This window comes from Pseudovirgaria hyperparasitica (assembly GCF_010093815.1).
Source record: "Pseudovirgaria hyperparasitica strain CBS 121739 unplaced genomic scaffold EJ05scaffold_3, whole genome shotgun sequence".
In the NCBI taxonomy this organism is placed as follows: domain Eukaryota; kingdom Fungi; phylum Ascomycota; class Dothideomycetes; order Acrospermales; family Acrospermaceae; genus Pseudovirgaria; species Pseudovirgaria hyperparasitica.
The window spans coordinates 145466-160087 of record NW_022985551.1 but is presented as its reverse complement, the minus strand read 5'-3'; the positions used below and the strand labels follow the sequence as shown (position 1 = coordinate 160087).

At 50.0% G+C, this 14622-nt stretch overlaps 3 protein-coding genes across 3 annotated transcripts; 2 read left to right on the top strand and 1 right to left on the bottom strand.

The window, feature by feature from the left end:
• Positions 1-46: 46 nt before the first annotated feature.
• Positions 47-3613, bottom strand: EJ05DRAFT_435399 (pre-rRNA processing protein-like protein Utp22; the record flags this gene model as incomplete). Its single annotated transcript, XM_033741697.1, has 2 exons — positions 47-3415; positions 3551-3613. 2 exons carry the CDS (start codon positions 3611-3613, stop codon positions 47-49), a joined length of 3432 nt encoding a protein of 1143 aa, XP_033603177.1.
• Positions 3614-3783: 170 nt separating this feature from the next.
• Positions 3784-6409, top strand: EJ05DRAFT_535652 (PLP-dependent transferase). Its single transcript, XM_033749263.1, has 8 exons — positions 3784-3942; positions 3998-4092; positions 4144-4917; positions 4968-5303; positions 5354-5544; positions 5597-5780; positions 5893-5935; positions 5989-6409. Exons 1-8 carry the CDS (start codon positions 3892-3894, stop codon positions 6097-6099), a joined length of 1785 nt encoding a protein of 594 aa, XP_033603176.1. The 5' UTR covers positions 3784-3891; the 3' UTR covers positions 6100-6409.
• Positions 6410-9986: 3577 nt separating this feature from the next.
• Positions 9987-11201, top strand: EJ05DRAFT_240920 (uncharacterized protein). Its single transcript, XM_033740053.1, has 2 exons — positions 9987-10670; positions 10721-11201. The coding sequence occupies exons 1-2, from the start codon at positions 10135-10137 to the stop codon at positions 10821-10823; spliced, it is 639 nt and encodes a 212-aa protein (XP_033603175.1). The 5' UTR covers positions 9987-10134; the 3' UTR covers positions 10824-11201.
• The last annotated feature ends 3421 nt before the right edge of the window (positions 11202-14622 follow it).

The window sequence follows — 14622 nt, the reverse complement described above, 5'->3', positions numbered from 1 at the left end:
CAGTGAACGGCAACAGCGCTGTGTCTTAGCATACGTATTGCCCTACCTACTCAACGCCAGCAAAGGTCTTCTGCTGCTCTATCTTACTAACCATATCCCCACCCAGCCTTGCCATCTCACTCAATATAGCCTCCACGTTGACAGACGAACTCATCCCATTCTCGTCATCCCTCGGTATCTTCGGGATGGTAGAGTAGAGCATCATGGCTCGCCAGTGTTTTCTGCCCACCACAGCCGGGTTCCAGAGACCCGCAATGACCCTCCCACCATTGCTGTTGTCGTGGAAGAAAACGGCACAGCTCCCGTAGAGGGATTTGAGATCTTCCACATACGCGGCGACAGGGTCGTAGCCAATGTTCTTGGTGTTTTGCAGACTGGCGGCCTGCAGCTGGAGATTCTTGAATTGGCCGTTGGCGAGAGTCACGCTCTTTTCCCGGCCTGCGCGCGTGTATTTGGCGTGTAGGTGGATGACAAAGTCGTAGTCCTTGAGAGACGAGGTGAAGAGAGACTTCACGTTGAGCTTCACGAGTGGGTCTAGAACGGCTTGCGTGGCTGCTTTCGCAAGAGCTGTCATGCGTGACGCTGCCACTCGGGGAGGGCTCCCTTGATCGGTCCACGTGGTGCCAGCTCGATCCACACTCGAAGCAGCAAACAACACTACCTTATTCATCGATGGGTCCTTGGCTCTAAGCGATTTGAAGTCTGCTTCGATTGCCTCGAATTCATCGCTGGTCATGTCTCCAGAGAGGTCTACGATGAGTGGATCTTCGCGCCAGTCCCAGCGGGAAAGGAAGTACAGCGTTCGCACGAAGCCAGTGGATACACTCGAAGGCGTGTCCCATGGAAACGGCTGGAGAAATGCTCGCACAACAAGCAGCTCTATCACAGTCTCAGGAATGTGAGATGTGAGCAAGTGGGCCGCAAACCACCGCTTGACGAGTCTGATGGATGGCGACAGGGCTGGATAACGTGTGCTTAGAGTCTGGAGTGCCTGCACGTGCGACGGACTGACCAACGAATGGCGCTTGTATACTGCTAATGCTTGAGAGTATATCTCACGTTGTTTTGCGTCCGTCAGTTTGTTGGCCTTGACTCGTTCCAGGGTGGCTTGTTCTCGATCGAGACGGATACGGAGGCGGAATGCAGCAGACGTCGAGTAGATTATGTCCAGATATGCTTGGTTTAGCATGTTGTTCTCTTGATTATCCAGTCCAAGACGTGTCGTCGTCCCATCGGCTTTCTGCTCAAACAGCTCACCAATTTTCAGAAGAAAGGCAATCTTCGTCTTCTGGATGGCTGGAATTTCGTCAGGCCACCTTCCAGACCCTTCAAACTCTATAATCACATCCAGTGGCTGCGCGGCTACGTCGTGCTCTTTAGACAGCGGTGCCATCACGGAACTATAGCTGAGACCCGACGACGCCGCGAGCACATGTCTGAATTGCAGGGGGAGCTCATCTAGGCCTCGCAGATCACGTTCTAGTGTCGAAAAGGCTGTCATGATGGGCTTGAATGGAGCAATACTGGGGTGCGGCGCACTACCTGGCAGAAGCTTACCAAAATTCTCCCCAGAGAACTTCACTTCCGTTGCCACAGTCTTGCCAACATGTCTCTCAAGGATGTGCAACACGATTTGCTCAAGAATCGTACCACTTTCAGGCTTGGCTGACCATTCGAGTGTCTCAACGATGCTACCATCTTTGAATCTTCTAAGCTCGGCCTTTTCGCCCCAGAATTTTCGAAACGCTGCAGCATCTTGCTTGTCTTCAGCGGATGGCCCACGATCTATTGTCCTTGCAATGTGCACTGGATGTACAGAGAACCCAACATCAAGTGTCGTGTTCACATATTGTTGGACTCGCGCGGAGTCGATCGTCCATGGTGAAGGGTGGGGCGGATATATCGCAATAGATGACACACGGTCACCCAATCCCCTTACAAGCAGACTATAGACTTTGTGGATGAATAGATGAGGGAGAGGATCTAGACTGCTGCTATTGACAGCCTTTGACAGGGCACCGACAGGTACATTCATGACTATGTCGTGCTTCAGTAGTAGCGGGTCGACCTTGATTTTGAAAGTTGCTTCGAAATTGTCGTGAATGTTGTCTCCAAGCATTTTCACTGTGAGCGCCGCTTCGTCCCGTAATGTCTTATAAGACCACGGTGACATCTGGAACAATAGGTTGATGCCAGCTTGGCTGTCAAAGAAAACGGGAGTTCCATTTTTCGGGAACTTACATTCCAGTCTCGATGTCAGAAATGGGTTTCGGCTGATGTCTCGTGACGACAGAAATTGAAGCGTTGCCTTGAATAACTGGTAACTGCTATACCCTGGGGACAGTGACACGCCACTTGGGGACTTCTCTGTCAGCAATAGCGTAGCCACAATAGCAGCCCATTCAAAGTTGCCAAAGCCAATGCTGTGTATATCGGAGCTCAAATTGCGTTGCTGTAACCACAATCTCCCAAGGCTACAGGCATCCCTGAATCCATCGCAAATCGTGGACGCTCGGTGAATCAGCTTGAGATAATGTGTCATCGAGCTATCTATGCGAAGAGATGCATTATAGAATGGTGTAGGTTCAAGCTTATGCTTCTCTGAATCAAGACCAGGCTGCGGTCGAACACAATTCCTGTCGGGCTGCGTCTTCTCCGCCGAGAAAACGGATTCCGCAATCGATGGGAGTATTCGAATGCAAAACCCAGCGGGTGCAGATGTCTCATTGGTGTGTACTATTACAACTGGCAGCAACTGATTGCCATGGAGCATCTCATAAGATACTTGTAGCTTATGAGTCTTGTCGCCCTTCAGGATCGCTGCGACGCAAGCAAGGTAGTACGCTCTCTTGTAGAAATAGCGATAGTTCAGAAAGTCCTTGTCTTGAAAGAGCGCAGTTGGCATCGATATCATGAGATCGACTGAGATCTGCCCATTCTTCTGGGTGGCCAGTTGAGCGGGATAGCTACCGATAACGTTGATGTGAGAAGGCTTCCTGAATTCCAACTTATATTTTGCGTCCTTGGGCGGCCGAGGACTGGGAAATGGTATGGCGACTCCATGGCTCCTCTTCAATTCCTTTTCTGCATCGATGATAGAGACCGGCGGAGTATCCGAAGCGTTCTCGATAATCTGTTTTACCATACGCAGTGCCTTGTCTATCGATTCCACCCTTGCGCTTGACTTCTGCCTGGAATCTCGTAGCAGTCGGTCCAATTGCAGTTTGAAGATGTTTGATTTGTATATCTCGCCATTGTAGACTCCTCCATCCAACAACGGGTTATGCATAAGCTTCCTCTTCCCCTCACGACTCTTTTGCGCTTTGGAGGCTTGGTCTTTGTGTCCGTCTGTTCGCGTCGCAGATGTCTGAGCATCGTCTTCAAGATCGGTGTTGTCTGTCTCGTCTGCAGACTTCTCTTCACTGCTTTCTTCCTCGCTCATGCCAAAGTCATCACGCGCGTTGTCTGGACTCTCTTCGTCATCAAAGTCGCTGTCCTGCGAGCTCCCAGACGCATGAGCATTTGGCGGCGATGCTGGCGAGAATGATACATCTTCGCTCTCTGGAGTAGGGCTGTGGCTCAATTTCCGTCGTTTTGTAGTAGGAACAGCCATCACGAATTCGCTCGTGGTGTTGTAGCGACTTGCAACTGACACGAAATTTTGTCGCGGGCGCGCCACAACAAGCCGGAAAAGAAGTCGGCTGTGGCGCAGGCCCCCGCCGAGCTCGGAGCAAAGCTCTGAGTTGACGAAATATCTCGGCGTTTGAAAATCGAATCCGGACAGCATGATTGACTCACAACTTCTATAGACCTGTACCTTATATTCTTATACCCTACCTTAACGAAAGAAACTTCTTCTTATTTCACTGCTCCTCAATTGCATACATAAACATGGCAGTCGCTATTGAAGTGGGCGAGACCATCCCGCCGCTAACTGCACATGTGAGTGTCTATGCTTGACAGAGGTTATCGGGACATGAACTTGACGTTCGGATAGGCTGTTAGTGTTTCGCTTCCTACATGGCGTGCGAATGTAGGCTATGAAGAAGGCGAGCGATGGGTTGTAGACGCCATGAAAACAGGATATCCCAGGTACCTGGCTATCCAGCAGTTACGCGCGAGACCTTCTAACAATCTGAGTAGATTCTTTATTCATAAGTCAATTGCTCGTCTCGCAGAAACAATAGTAGCAGACCATGCACTCCCGCAGCAGACCGCGATGCTCTTTCCCTCTCATACCAACGCTCTACAATGTCAAGAATTTCTATTTCGGAAAGCTCAAGATCTCAGTCTGCATGATGTGCAAGTAATTGACTTTGTTCTGTGTCCGGACTATGAACACAAGCTAGCGGATCGCAAAATGCCCCCGAAATTCAGCGCCGTACTCTACCCACAAGAAAAGTTCAGCGTGGCTAAGCAATTCTGGCAGCACACGGGGTGTGGACTCTCGAGCCGACGGGCAGAGTACTGTCATCAACTGTATGATGAGAAAGTCATGGTCAATAAGGCTAAAGCTGAGGGGATGTGTCGGTCTATCAAGGGTCCCAAACGTTACCAGAAAAAAATGTCGATAGACCAGTCCTCTGACACGAATGGACATGATGTGAATGAGACCAGTGATCCAGCAGATACCCAAGACTCAACGCAGTTTGTAGAAGAGCGGTTTGGACGTCACTTGGGGATGTCACTTGCCCCGAATGCAAAACTGGCTGTCAAACGCCGAATTGCTGGTAATCTTACCGCAGATGTCGAACTCTCTGAGGCCATAATACTAGCCAAGAACGATGAGACGACAAGACTGATGACTGGATTCTCTGAGGACGACGTGTACCTCTTTCCAAATGGCATGAATGCGATATATAATACACATCGAAACATGAGAATTGCCAGAGGAGAGATCAAAAGTATAAGCTTCGGGTGAGGCCTACATAGCGGTTACTAGAAGACTCTGACTGACACTGAGACAGCTTTCCCTATGTGGATTCGCTGAAGATTCTGGAGAAATTCGGTCCTGGCTGCTTATTCTACGGATTTGGCGAATCAGAGGATCTCGACAATCTGGAAAAGCGGCTTGCAGACGGCGAACGATATCTAGCTTTATTCTGTGAATTTCCAGGCAATCCGCTTCTAAAGTGCCCTGATCTAGAAAGAATCCACCGACTAGCAGACCAGTACGATTTCATGGTGGTAGTCGACGAAACCATTGGCAATTTTTTGAACGTCGATGTACTACAGTTCGCGGATGTTGTGGTCAGCAGTCTTACAAAGATATTTAGTGGTGACTGTAATGTCATGGGAGGCAGGTGAGTGTATTCGCCAGCCCAGTCTTCAAGTCGCGCGCTGACAAAGTCAGCGCTATCCTGAATCCTAAAGGCAAAAATTACGACCTGCTCAAGAAGACGTGGGACACTGAATATGAGGATAATGTTTGGTCTGAAGACGCCATTGTCTTGGAGAGAAATAGTCGTGATTTTGTATCCCGTATCGAGAGAATTAACGGCAATGCCGAAGCTGTCTGCGACTTGCTTCGTGAGCATCCCAAAAGTATACAAGAACCTAACAATGCCGTCTGCCTCCAATACTAAAGATTGTCTAGTCAAGCAAGTCAACTACCCCAAGTACAGCAAAACTCGACAGTACTATGATCGCTGCCGTCTACCCAAGGGTGGCTATGGTGGGCTTTTATCAGCAACATTCTATGCGACAGAGGATGCGATCGCTTTCTACGACCATCTAGACACAGCAAAAGGACCAAGTCTCGGAACTAATTTTACTTTGAGGTATGTCAATATGTTCCATGGGTCTCAATGCTAGTATTGCTGGAATTAGATATGCAAACATGCTCTGGGTGACGATCCAGTCCTAAGCTCTACTTTACTAACGACACATCAGTTCCCCGTATGTCATCCTGGCGCACTATGGTGAGTTGGATTGGGTAAGTCTTCGTCCTCATCATGCATGTGTGTAACAGATTGCTGACGAGTCCAGGCCGCTTCACTTGGGGTAGACTCAAATCTTGTGCGATTCAGCATCGGACTTGAAGAGAAAGCCGAGCTTGTTGAAACCTTCCGGCGTGCTTTGGCTGCAATCGCCGCATAAGTCAACAAAAGAGCCATGTAACAAATAAGTTTTCTACTCGTCTATCTAAATTAAGAGACATGACAAGATGCGGTTAAAGTTCTCAAGGCTGTAGTCAGGAATACTGCGGATCGTGAAGGATCATATCATGAATGCCACAATTGTACCCGGCCACATGCTTTTGTTCCAACATTGCCTTCATCGCATTCTAACAATAATTCCTCCCAGTCATGCACCCTGCACTGCCTTGTGACTTTGACGGAAGCTGGTTCAAATGCGAATTTCACGTGCGAACATTTAAATTTGTCCATGCTTACGAGAACCTTTCAAGTAGTGACCCAATACACACAGTGAAGGCAACACCTGTCCTTGGGTCAATGTGCACACCAACGCCCCTACTATCTTTAGATGATCCTAAATATACACATGATACACTCTGCAAACGGCCCTAATTCGAGTTAGAGAAGAAGCAACCTTGGTCTATTAGCCTGACTGTTATCCCACAAATCACGTCCATCGTCAGATCAGCAACGCGATTGACGATGTTATAGATCATGCTATTTACTGGGTAGACTATGGGGGCGCAAACGTCCCCGAAGGATCCGGCGGGACTGAACCATTGGACAGCTCGGCGCATAAAGTCCAACCCCCAACTAAACCCTCGCAGAACGTAGAAACCTACTGGAAATAGTCATTGGGATGATTCCCGAAGTCTACGGAACTCTCCCTGCCGTCAAAGCTATGATTGAGATTGGGGGCAGTTGATCATAGTACGTCTCGGCCGAAATCTTTTTTTGGTTCATGAACGATATCTTTTTGGTTGATCTTTCGTTATTACGATTTCGTGCTTCGCAAATATTACCGAAGTCCTGTATACTGTGGCTTTTCTACAGCAAGCCCCGGAAGGAACAAGCTATATTGCTAGTACTTTCACGGAGTACTGAACACGATGCAGACCAAATGGTATACCGCTTCAAGGCTTCGAATTGGTAATCTGCCACCTCTGTTTCCTTGTACTGAGGCTTCGTTTGATCAACCTTCTAGATAGGCGCTCACTTACCAATCCAACGGTGCCAAAGCCGCTAAAGCGTCGCCCACGACTCAGTCACCGACGATTGGAAACCTACCCCTACATGGTTGGTGTATGCAGAGTGATCACGTGGCAGTGAACGAGGGCAAATGACTCCCAGCCTTGGTCTCACTATCTATAGGTCTTACTGGCGCCATGGGGTTGTCCTTTGGTTTGGAAATGCCACAAAAGGGTGTCTATTATTGAGTGCAGAGGCTGAAGCTCATAGCCCCTATACATCGCGAGGAGTCAGTGGCATCGAGTGCAGCTATAAGTCCTCCGTCAACAGTAGTATGTGACGAAAGTTTAGTTAATGCCTGCTCGAAGATAGCCACCTAGCACTCTTTGCCTGCGTGCTATAGTTACGAACCTGGCTGCTGTAGTGGACAATATGTAAATAAACTACTCATTCATTGTCTTGCACAACTAGTAGAACGATTATCTTCCGAACGAGCTGGTAGAGTTGGGTCAGCTCGCAAGTATCTCGCATCACCAGGCAGGGTATGAGCTGACAGACCCCTAGAGCTGTCATGTCTTTGGGTACCAGCACAAGGGCGAGGGAATCAACAGAACACACAGACGAGCAAATGGGGACTGAATTACACTAACAACACGCCTTAGAGATAGATACCTAGCCATCGATATAGAAAATGTCGTTCAGGCAAGGCAGACACATAATACTATGGCTGTTACGAGGCAGATGACCGTTGACTATCCTACGGGCTGCAACCCCAACAGGCTTCACGACTCATTCACTTGGCTTATTCACTTGGCTTATTCTGGCGTCACAAAAGCCAAAGCCATGACTATCATAACACTCGGCTAGCTCTATGCATGGTAATACCCTGAGTCCAACTGTGATCTGAACGGCTGTGACGCGGCAGCTAAGTTCTTTAACGGCCCCCAATCCAGTTATTAGTAACTTCGCTGGAAGGGCGAAGCATTCAATGGCCCGTCATATTGGCATAGACTGTGGGCGGCCAGGTGAGCTTCCATTGATGTACGCCCCCAGTGGAGGATTGAATGCGCAGCCGCGACGGCAAACACCCCCTTACTGTAACAATGTGAGGATTCAAACGCCCTCGAAAGGTCAGTATTCTACAGACTTACCAAGCAGTAGGTGCAGCGATACAATGCTTACCATAATGCTTATTTGGAGGCGTCGTACGAGCGAATTTCTGACGTGGCAGCTTGTCAAACATGTCAGGGGACTCCCTCAATTTGAATCTGGTTACACAAACTGACAACGACAGTCAGATATAAGGCATGACTGGGTCAGGGTAAGGTTACAGACACCAGACAATGGTGGTGGATCAGTATACTATGAAGCTCCTAACGAGTACAACGGCGGCATGAGAACTCAGCCTCGTTGCAGGCTTAAGCATAGAGAATTATGTCCTTCCAGCCCTATCTATATTACATACTGTCAAAACATATGAGCACAGGCAAGGATTGAAGCTTCGAGAAGGGACGGCAAATCGGTGTAATCGCATATCCGACCACAGCCCTTGTCTTCACTGTTTAAGCAGCCCAAGATAGATATCCATTCGGGATTGCAAGATGCATAATACCGAGGGTGGCTACGCGGCTCGTATCTGATGATCGTTGCGCAGGCGAGAGACTCAAAACGGGGAATCGGGATTGCACATCAAACACTGCGATCTGGTCAAGAGAGGGAAAGGTCTACGATGGCATGTAAGTGTGCATATTCATGGCGGTAGCAGTGATTCATACATTCGATGCCATGCACAGGGACGTGGGACTAAACGTGGTGGCCCCGAGATCTTTAAGCACAGACCAGCTCTTCTCTTAGCCGCCGTGGCCGTTCTGGTGTGTCCCGAAGCAAACTTCGCCCGAGGTCTTTCTCATACGGCCCAATCGCTTACAAATGCCCGATGCAGCCATTCACATCCTCGCTTTCTCTTCTTCAAAAGCCCCCAGCCGCACTCGACAACAGCCACATCATGAGCACGAGAACATGTTGCCCTGCGACCACATCGCTATCATCAGCCGCCTTCGCAAGGCCCGCCGTCTTGTATGGCTCATGACAGGGCCAAGAACACTCTATAATCACCCCCCGCGCCACCAACAGTCTCCATGACTTATGCTCTATACTTGGTTTGTTGGTTCTTGAAGCCACTGAGCAGCCGCTTGTGGTGTTGTATACCACTATCCCTCTTTCGATTCTTGCAATCAGCGTTCTCTCGCCCCTCAGTTAGAGGGGGGTTTAGCATGCGGCCATGCCGTCAAAGTGGCCCCCAATTTCTGAGGCTCATCGTTTTGGTCAGAATGACTGCGACCGCTCACGCGCTAATCTAGCTGTCCTCGTCCTGACGGACGAACACCAGAATAGCCAGAACGCGAGACGAGCAATAACAGCAGAGTGTAGAAGGCAAATGTGTTTACTCTTGCGGCTACATGTTTCGAGAACGATCCTCATCCTCCAGGGAATGTGGCCATAGCAAACGAAGTACCGTCCTGGGCACTACTGAGAGCGGTATAGCTCGCGTGGCCCCGATATTTACCAAAAGTTCCAGTCTATCCCTCCGAGGAAAGGGACCGAGCCATCTTGGCAACATGTCCCATGGCTGCCAAAATAACGGTCCGCCCGTGCTCTGCTCCAGGGCCGCTTACAGGGGTATCATCCTTCAAGGCACCGACCTCCCCATACAAGGTCCCGGGAGGGGGTGAAAATCAGTTGGTATGTTCATCCGCAGTAAACTGCTATTAGGTTTGCTATATGACCTCTTAGTTCCCCTGGGCAAGGCGCAGATAATCGCCAGACTTCTCAATCTATCTTAGTTTCGAGCAAGCATAACCGCCCACAACACTGCAGTTGCATATTACTATTAGACCACCACCCTTCCCGCTCGCACGAGGTGGGCGTTCACAAAAGACACCAAATTTTTCCTTTTTGAGTTATCCCACTGTAAGAGTCTCCCGACACTGAGGTTCCCAATGGTGTCGATTCTGCCTTTTGTTGAATCATGACCCATCGTCCCTCTCGCACTTCTTCAGTCTCACGCCGGAATAGATCTCGAACTCAAACACATCCTCAAATCGCCGTTCAGCCTACAATACAAACTCGTGTGAAGCGAGTATCTCGCTTTCGTCCACCACGCGGCGTTTCCCAACAACAGCAGCGCGAGGATTTAACCTGGCCATTTCCCGAAGAGTCCACTGAGGCCTTTACACAACATCGACAGCCAAAAGCAGACTCGGGTCTTAGCACTATCGTCGAGGACCCTTCAGCCATTGTGCAAAGGCCTTTAGACTCCCAATCCTTTGAACTGGTACCTCACAATACAGCTCAAACACATAACGAGGACCCAGCTTCTCAGCCTGTTGGTTCTACCCCAACCCCGACTCACTTTGGTCTCCGTGCGAATTCGGAGCCAAGTCCCTATCTTACTCTTCAGGCCCCATCCTCGACCGAAGACCAGTTTAACTGGACACACTCCCCCGGGCCTAGGTTCGAGGTTGAGGCTTCACAACCAACAGCCGACTTTCCACAAAATATGAGGTGAGCACTGTACCCTTGTGTCATCAACTCATTCTCTAACATAGTCTAAGCACACTTGGATACATGAGTGGCGTTGCGCACCACTTCGCCCCATTGGAGCCGGCTTACGGCTCGCACTTGGACTCCTCCCGTAAGCCTGAGCCGCTCGTATAAAGCTACCGTTGTTGTACCCAACTGACCCCACCCACAGCCTTCATGATGAATAACCACCACCACTCTAGCAATCAACCTGTGCTACCTACTCCTTCGTCTGGTCCTTCACCTGGTTACCTTCCATCCTTCCCGAGTCCTGGCATGTTGACAAGTCCGCAAAGCCTCGACCGTCGGGCTTCAGGCGGTCGCGAAGTGCTCGCACCTTATCAACGAAGCCCGTACCAACCTCATCACAGTTCGAGTCTACGAACGAGTCCTCCCTTGAAATCAGAGAACCCTAACATCAACCCGTCGTCAATGCCTAGCTACTCACAAGTGCACCCTCTTCCTTCGCAACCAGTGAGCCAGCTCAGCTACTCCACCTACCCGCCGTAAGTCATTAGGTCTCTCCCCCTACAATTCACTGCTGACAACCATTAGACCACACCAATCATACACCACCAGCGGTGACTATTCCAGCACATACGGCATCGCACCCTCATCCTCCGCCCAACAACACAGTATGTACGCATCTTCAGCCTCCGCATCCGCCTACTCGCCGCAATATGCGCAAAGCAGCATGCCCGAATCCTCGATGCCCAACATGGACGCCTCACGCAACGTCCGCGTTATCAACTCTCGCCCCAAGCCGCAATGCTGGGAGCATGGCTGTAACGGGCGGCAATTCAGCACCTTCAGCAATCTATTACGACACCAACGCGAGAAGAGCGGCACTGCGGGCAAGAGCTACTGCCCCCGATGCGGTGCCGAATTCACGCGCACCACGGCCATGAAGGGCCATATGAACAACGACAAGTGCAAGCCGCGCAGGACGTCGGATGCCAGTTGATGTTGTTGTTGTGGATGATGATGCTGATGACGCGAAACTGAGTCTTTACGAGGGTTGCGAGTACGACGAACGTGATTGGGGCGAGTGGTGGATTCTGAATAAGCACGACACTAAAATACGGACGCTGACGTGGAGGGAAGGGGGTTGCACCCGACCTTCATCAGCCGCGTCTCATCTCACGAAACTCACCACACACTCTATCAAAATCGGGAATAAGCGCGACTTGTGCATCAAGGGAACTGCATACGGGCCGGCGTTCATCACCATTTTCTGCTTTCGTCGAACAAGGGAAAAATCGTGCCTGGTACTCGTGGCATTGAGCTCACCAAGAGGAGCCACTGCTGAGTACAGGAGGAAGTGAAAGCGCAGTCACCCTTTGTCATTTTCATTCTAGCATCATTGTTTTTTTGCTGTACTTGAGCGCCCATTTGTCCTCCTGCATATCTCTGTTTTTCGAGGTTACTTGCGAGCGCGGATGCATACCACATATGTATTCTATGGGTCGAGCACACCGTCTCCCCTCTGTATGTTGAACGAGAATGAAAACACTCATACTAGATCATACCCGTCCATCTACTTCATCATGCAAATTTGAGACTCTTTTACCGTTAAGCAGTACCACGAGCAGCTCGGTAAATAGTCCCTTTCATCAATGCAAGCAACATACCAGCCGCACCATCACCCCTCCCTGGTCTGACACTCGCACGCACCAGCACCGCGCATCTCCCCCCTGTCACGATAGGTACAGCTCAGCAGCCAGCCAGACAGCCAAGCAGGGCAGGGCAGCACTCAGCATCACGCTAGGGCCATGTGCAAGGAGCTTTGTCCATCTACTCAAAACGGACTCGCGCGACGTCGATCAAGCAGCCTACACACACACAGACAAAAGGGCTTTTACGCAGCGCACAAGCCTCTCGGTAGGGGGGAGGGGGAGGGGAGATCCATCAGCCACCCCCGGCCGAGACAATAGATAGATGGGATGCCCACGTTTTTGCCCAGTCCCGAAGCTGCAGGCCGATCTCTCGCTACCAGTCCAGTGAGAAATGCAATGACGGAAGATGGACTAATTAACTAGCTAAGCTAGAAGAAGGGGGGGGGGCTGAATTCGGCCGTGGTTGGTGGTTATAGGAATTTGGGGTCTTCGTTTTTGCTGTGATATTTCGGCCTTTTTGACGATTCTATCTATAACCAATAATTGATAGGAGGGAAATAGGGATATCATGTCGCACGCCTACTTGCAACACCTCATAGGTACAGGGCGGTCATAGCGTGTGGGGATGAGGCGAGATAGATTGATTATCTTGAGCGCACACCGCACATGGGCAAACGTGCAACGCCAAGCCTCTTTCTGCACATTATGTGTAGCTAAGAATAGTGGCGGCCTGGTAAAAAAAAATTATGAAACGAGATATACTGAGATGGTCAACAGTTGGGTGGCCGGTGCTCAAAGCTGGTTGGGTGAGAATGCGACGCATGTTTCGCTTGGCTTGCATGCATGCAATGCCATGCAAGCATTTTTTTTTGACTTGTTGATTCGCCTTCAGGGAAAGAGTTGACCACGTCCACGTATCTCCTGGCTTTGCTTCCCTGACTCCCTAGTCTGCTGAGCGCGCACTGGGGAAGGATGCAGGTTGGCACGTGGAGAGATGGCGCAGAAATGCAGGGGTAAATGATGGTTAAATGAGCTGCATTGAGAATCCCTCGTGTGGGGATCGGGGTACTTTTCGCCTAATGAGTATATACGTAGTGCTTGGGGTCTGCGATTGGTGGTGCAATGGTGATGTTGGTGTGTTGTGAGCGAATGGTGAGGTTTCAACTGTCCAGCAGATGAAGCTGATGTTGTGACTTTGCTCTCGGAGAAGTGGTTGCATGGATGTTTTGTGATGTTTCAGCAGCTTTCATCTTCCGAGGTTGTCCTTTGCGCTTTTGACTCATAATTCGTCAGGACGACTCTGTTTCGATGAGAATGATACTGCGCAAGCACGGCCTAGAGATACAAGTTGAGCGTTGATTTGAGGCTCTTGGAGTCTTGGTGTGTATATTGCTGCCAGAGCCCGTCTGAAGTCGCAGCGTTAATACTGAATATAGCAGCGACCGCACAAACACTTAATTGAGTCTCGGGGTACCGCTAATGGCATTCCGTCTAAGTCTTGGCCCCCTTCACTTCGCATAAACTACCCTTTGCAAAGGCGCCAGCCAAGCCACGCAAGGACCCGTCAGGGTCTCACACGGGAAGTTGCTGATCAATCCAATCGACGTCTGGAATGCATGTTGCTTATGTGTATGCCGCCCACAGCCGCACTTCCAGGCCAGGCTACGTATTCACATCTTCAGTCTACGCAAGCGCCATTGTTACCAATTTCCCGATGCGATGCGCGGAAGCGAAGCGAAGGTACATACGTACTCTGCACCTCCATCATCATGCTAATGCGTAGATGAATCTTGGCGTGGCCGCACTTATCGAAAGGCGTAAAATCAGATAAGCTGAAATTTAGCATAATTAAACAAATGAGGCTGGGTGCTGGGGCGGGCAGACAGGCGAGAAGGATCTTACAACGCACGTGGAACACTGGATCCTCCCGTTCGACAGGGGGGCCGCCTGTCTCGTCCTCAATCTATTCTTGCCAACTATTATCTGTCCTTTAGGCAATGTTATGAGCAACAGCTCGATGTTGAAAGCTGCATAAATCTACAGTTTCAAAGATCAAAAGGCTTCAGAAATGCTGGATGCTGTGAGAAGCCTCGAGTAGCGAGGTTTTCTCATACTTTAGTGCGACTGATTTCGTCAAAACAATGCAACATTGATTGGCTGGCTACCACCACTTTGATGTGGTTGGTAGATGCTCGTGCCCAAATGCTTGCGGCGCAAGAATCTGTTGAAAGAGGCTTGGTTTCTACGCTTATGATCCCAACGTGCTTCGCCTAAGACAGGAAATGATGACGATACACCAACCGCTTGACAATTGGGAA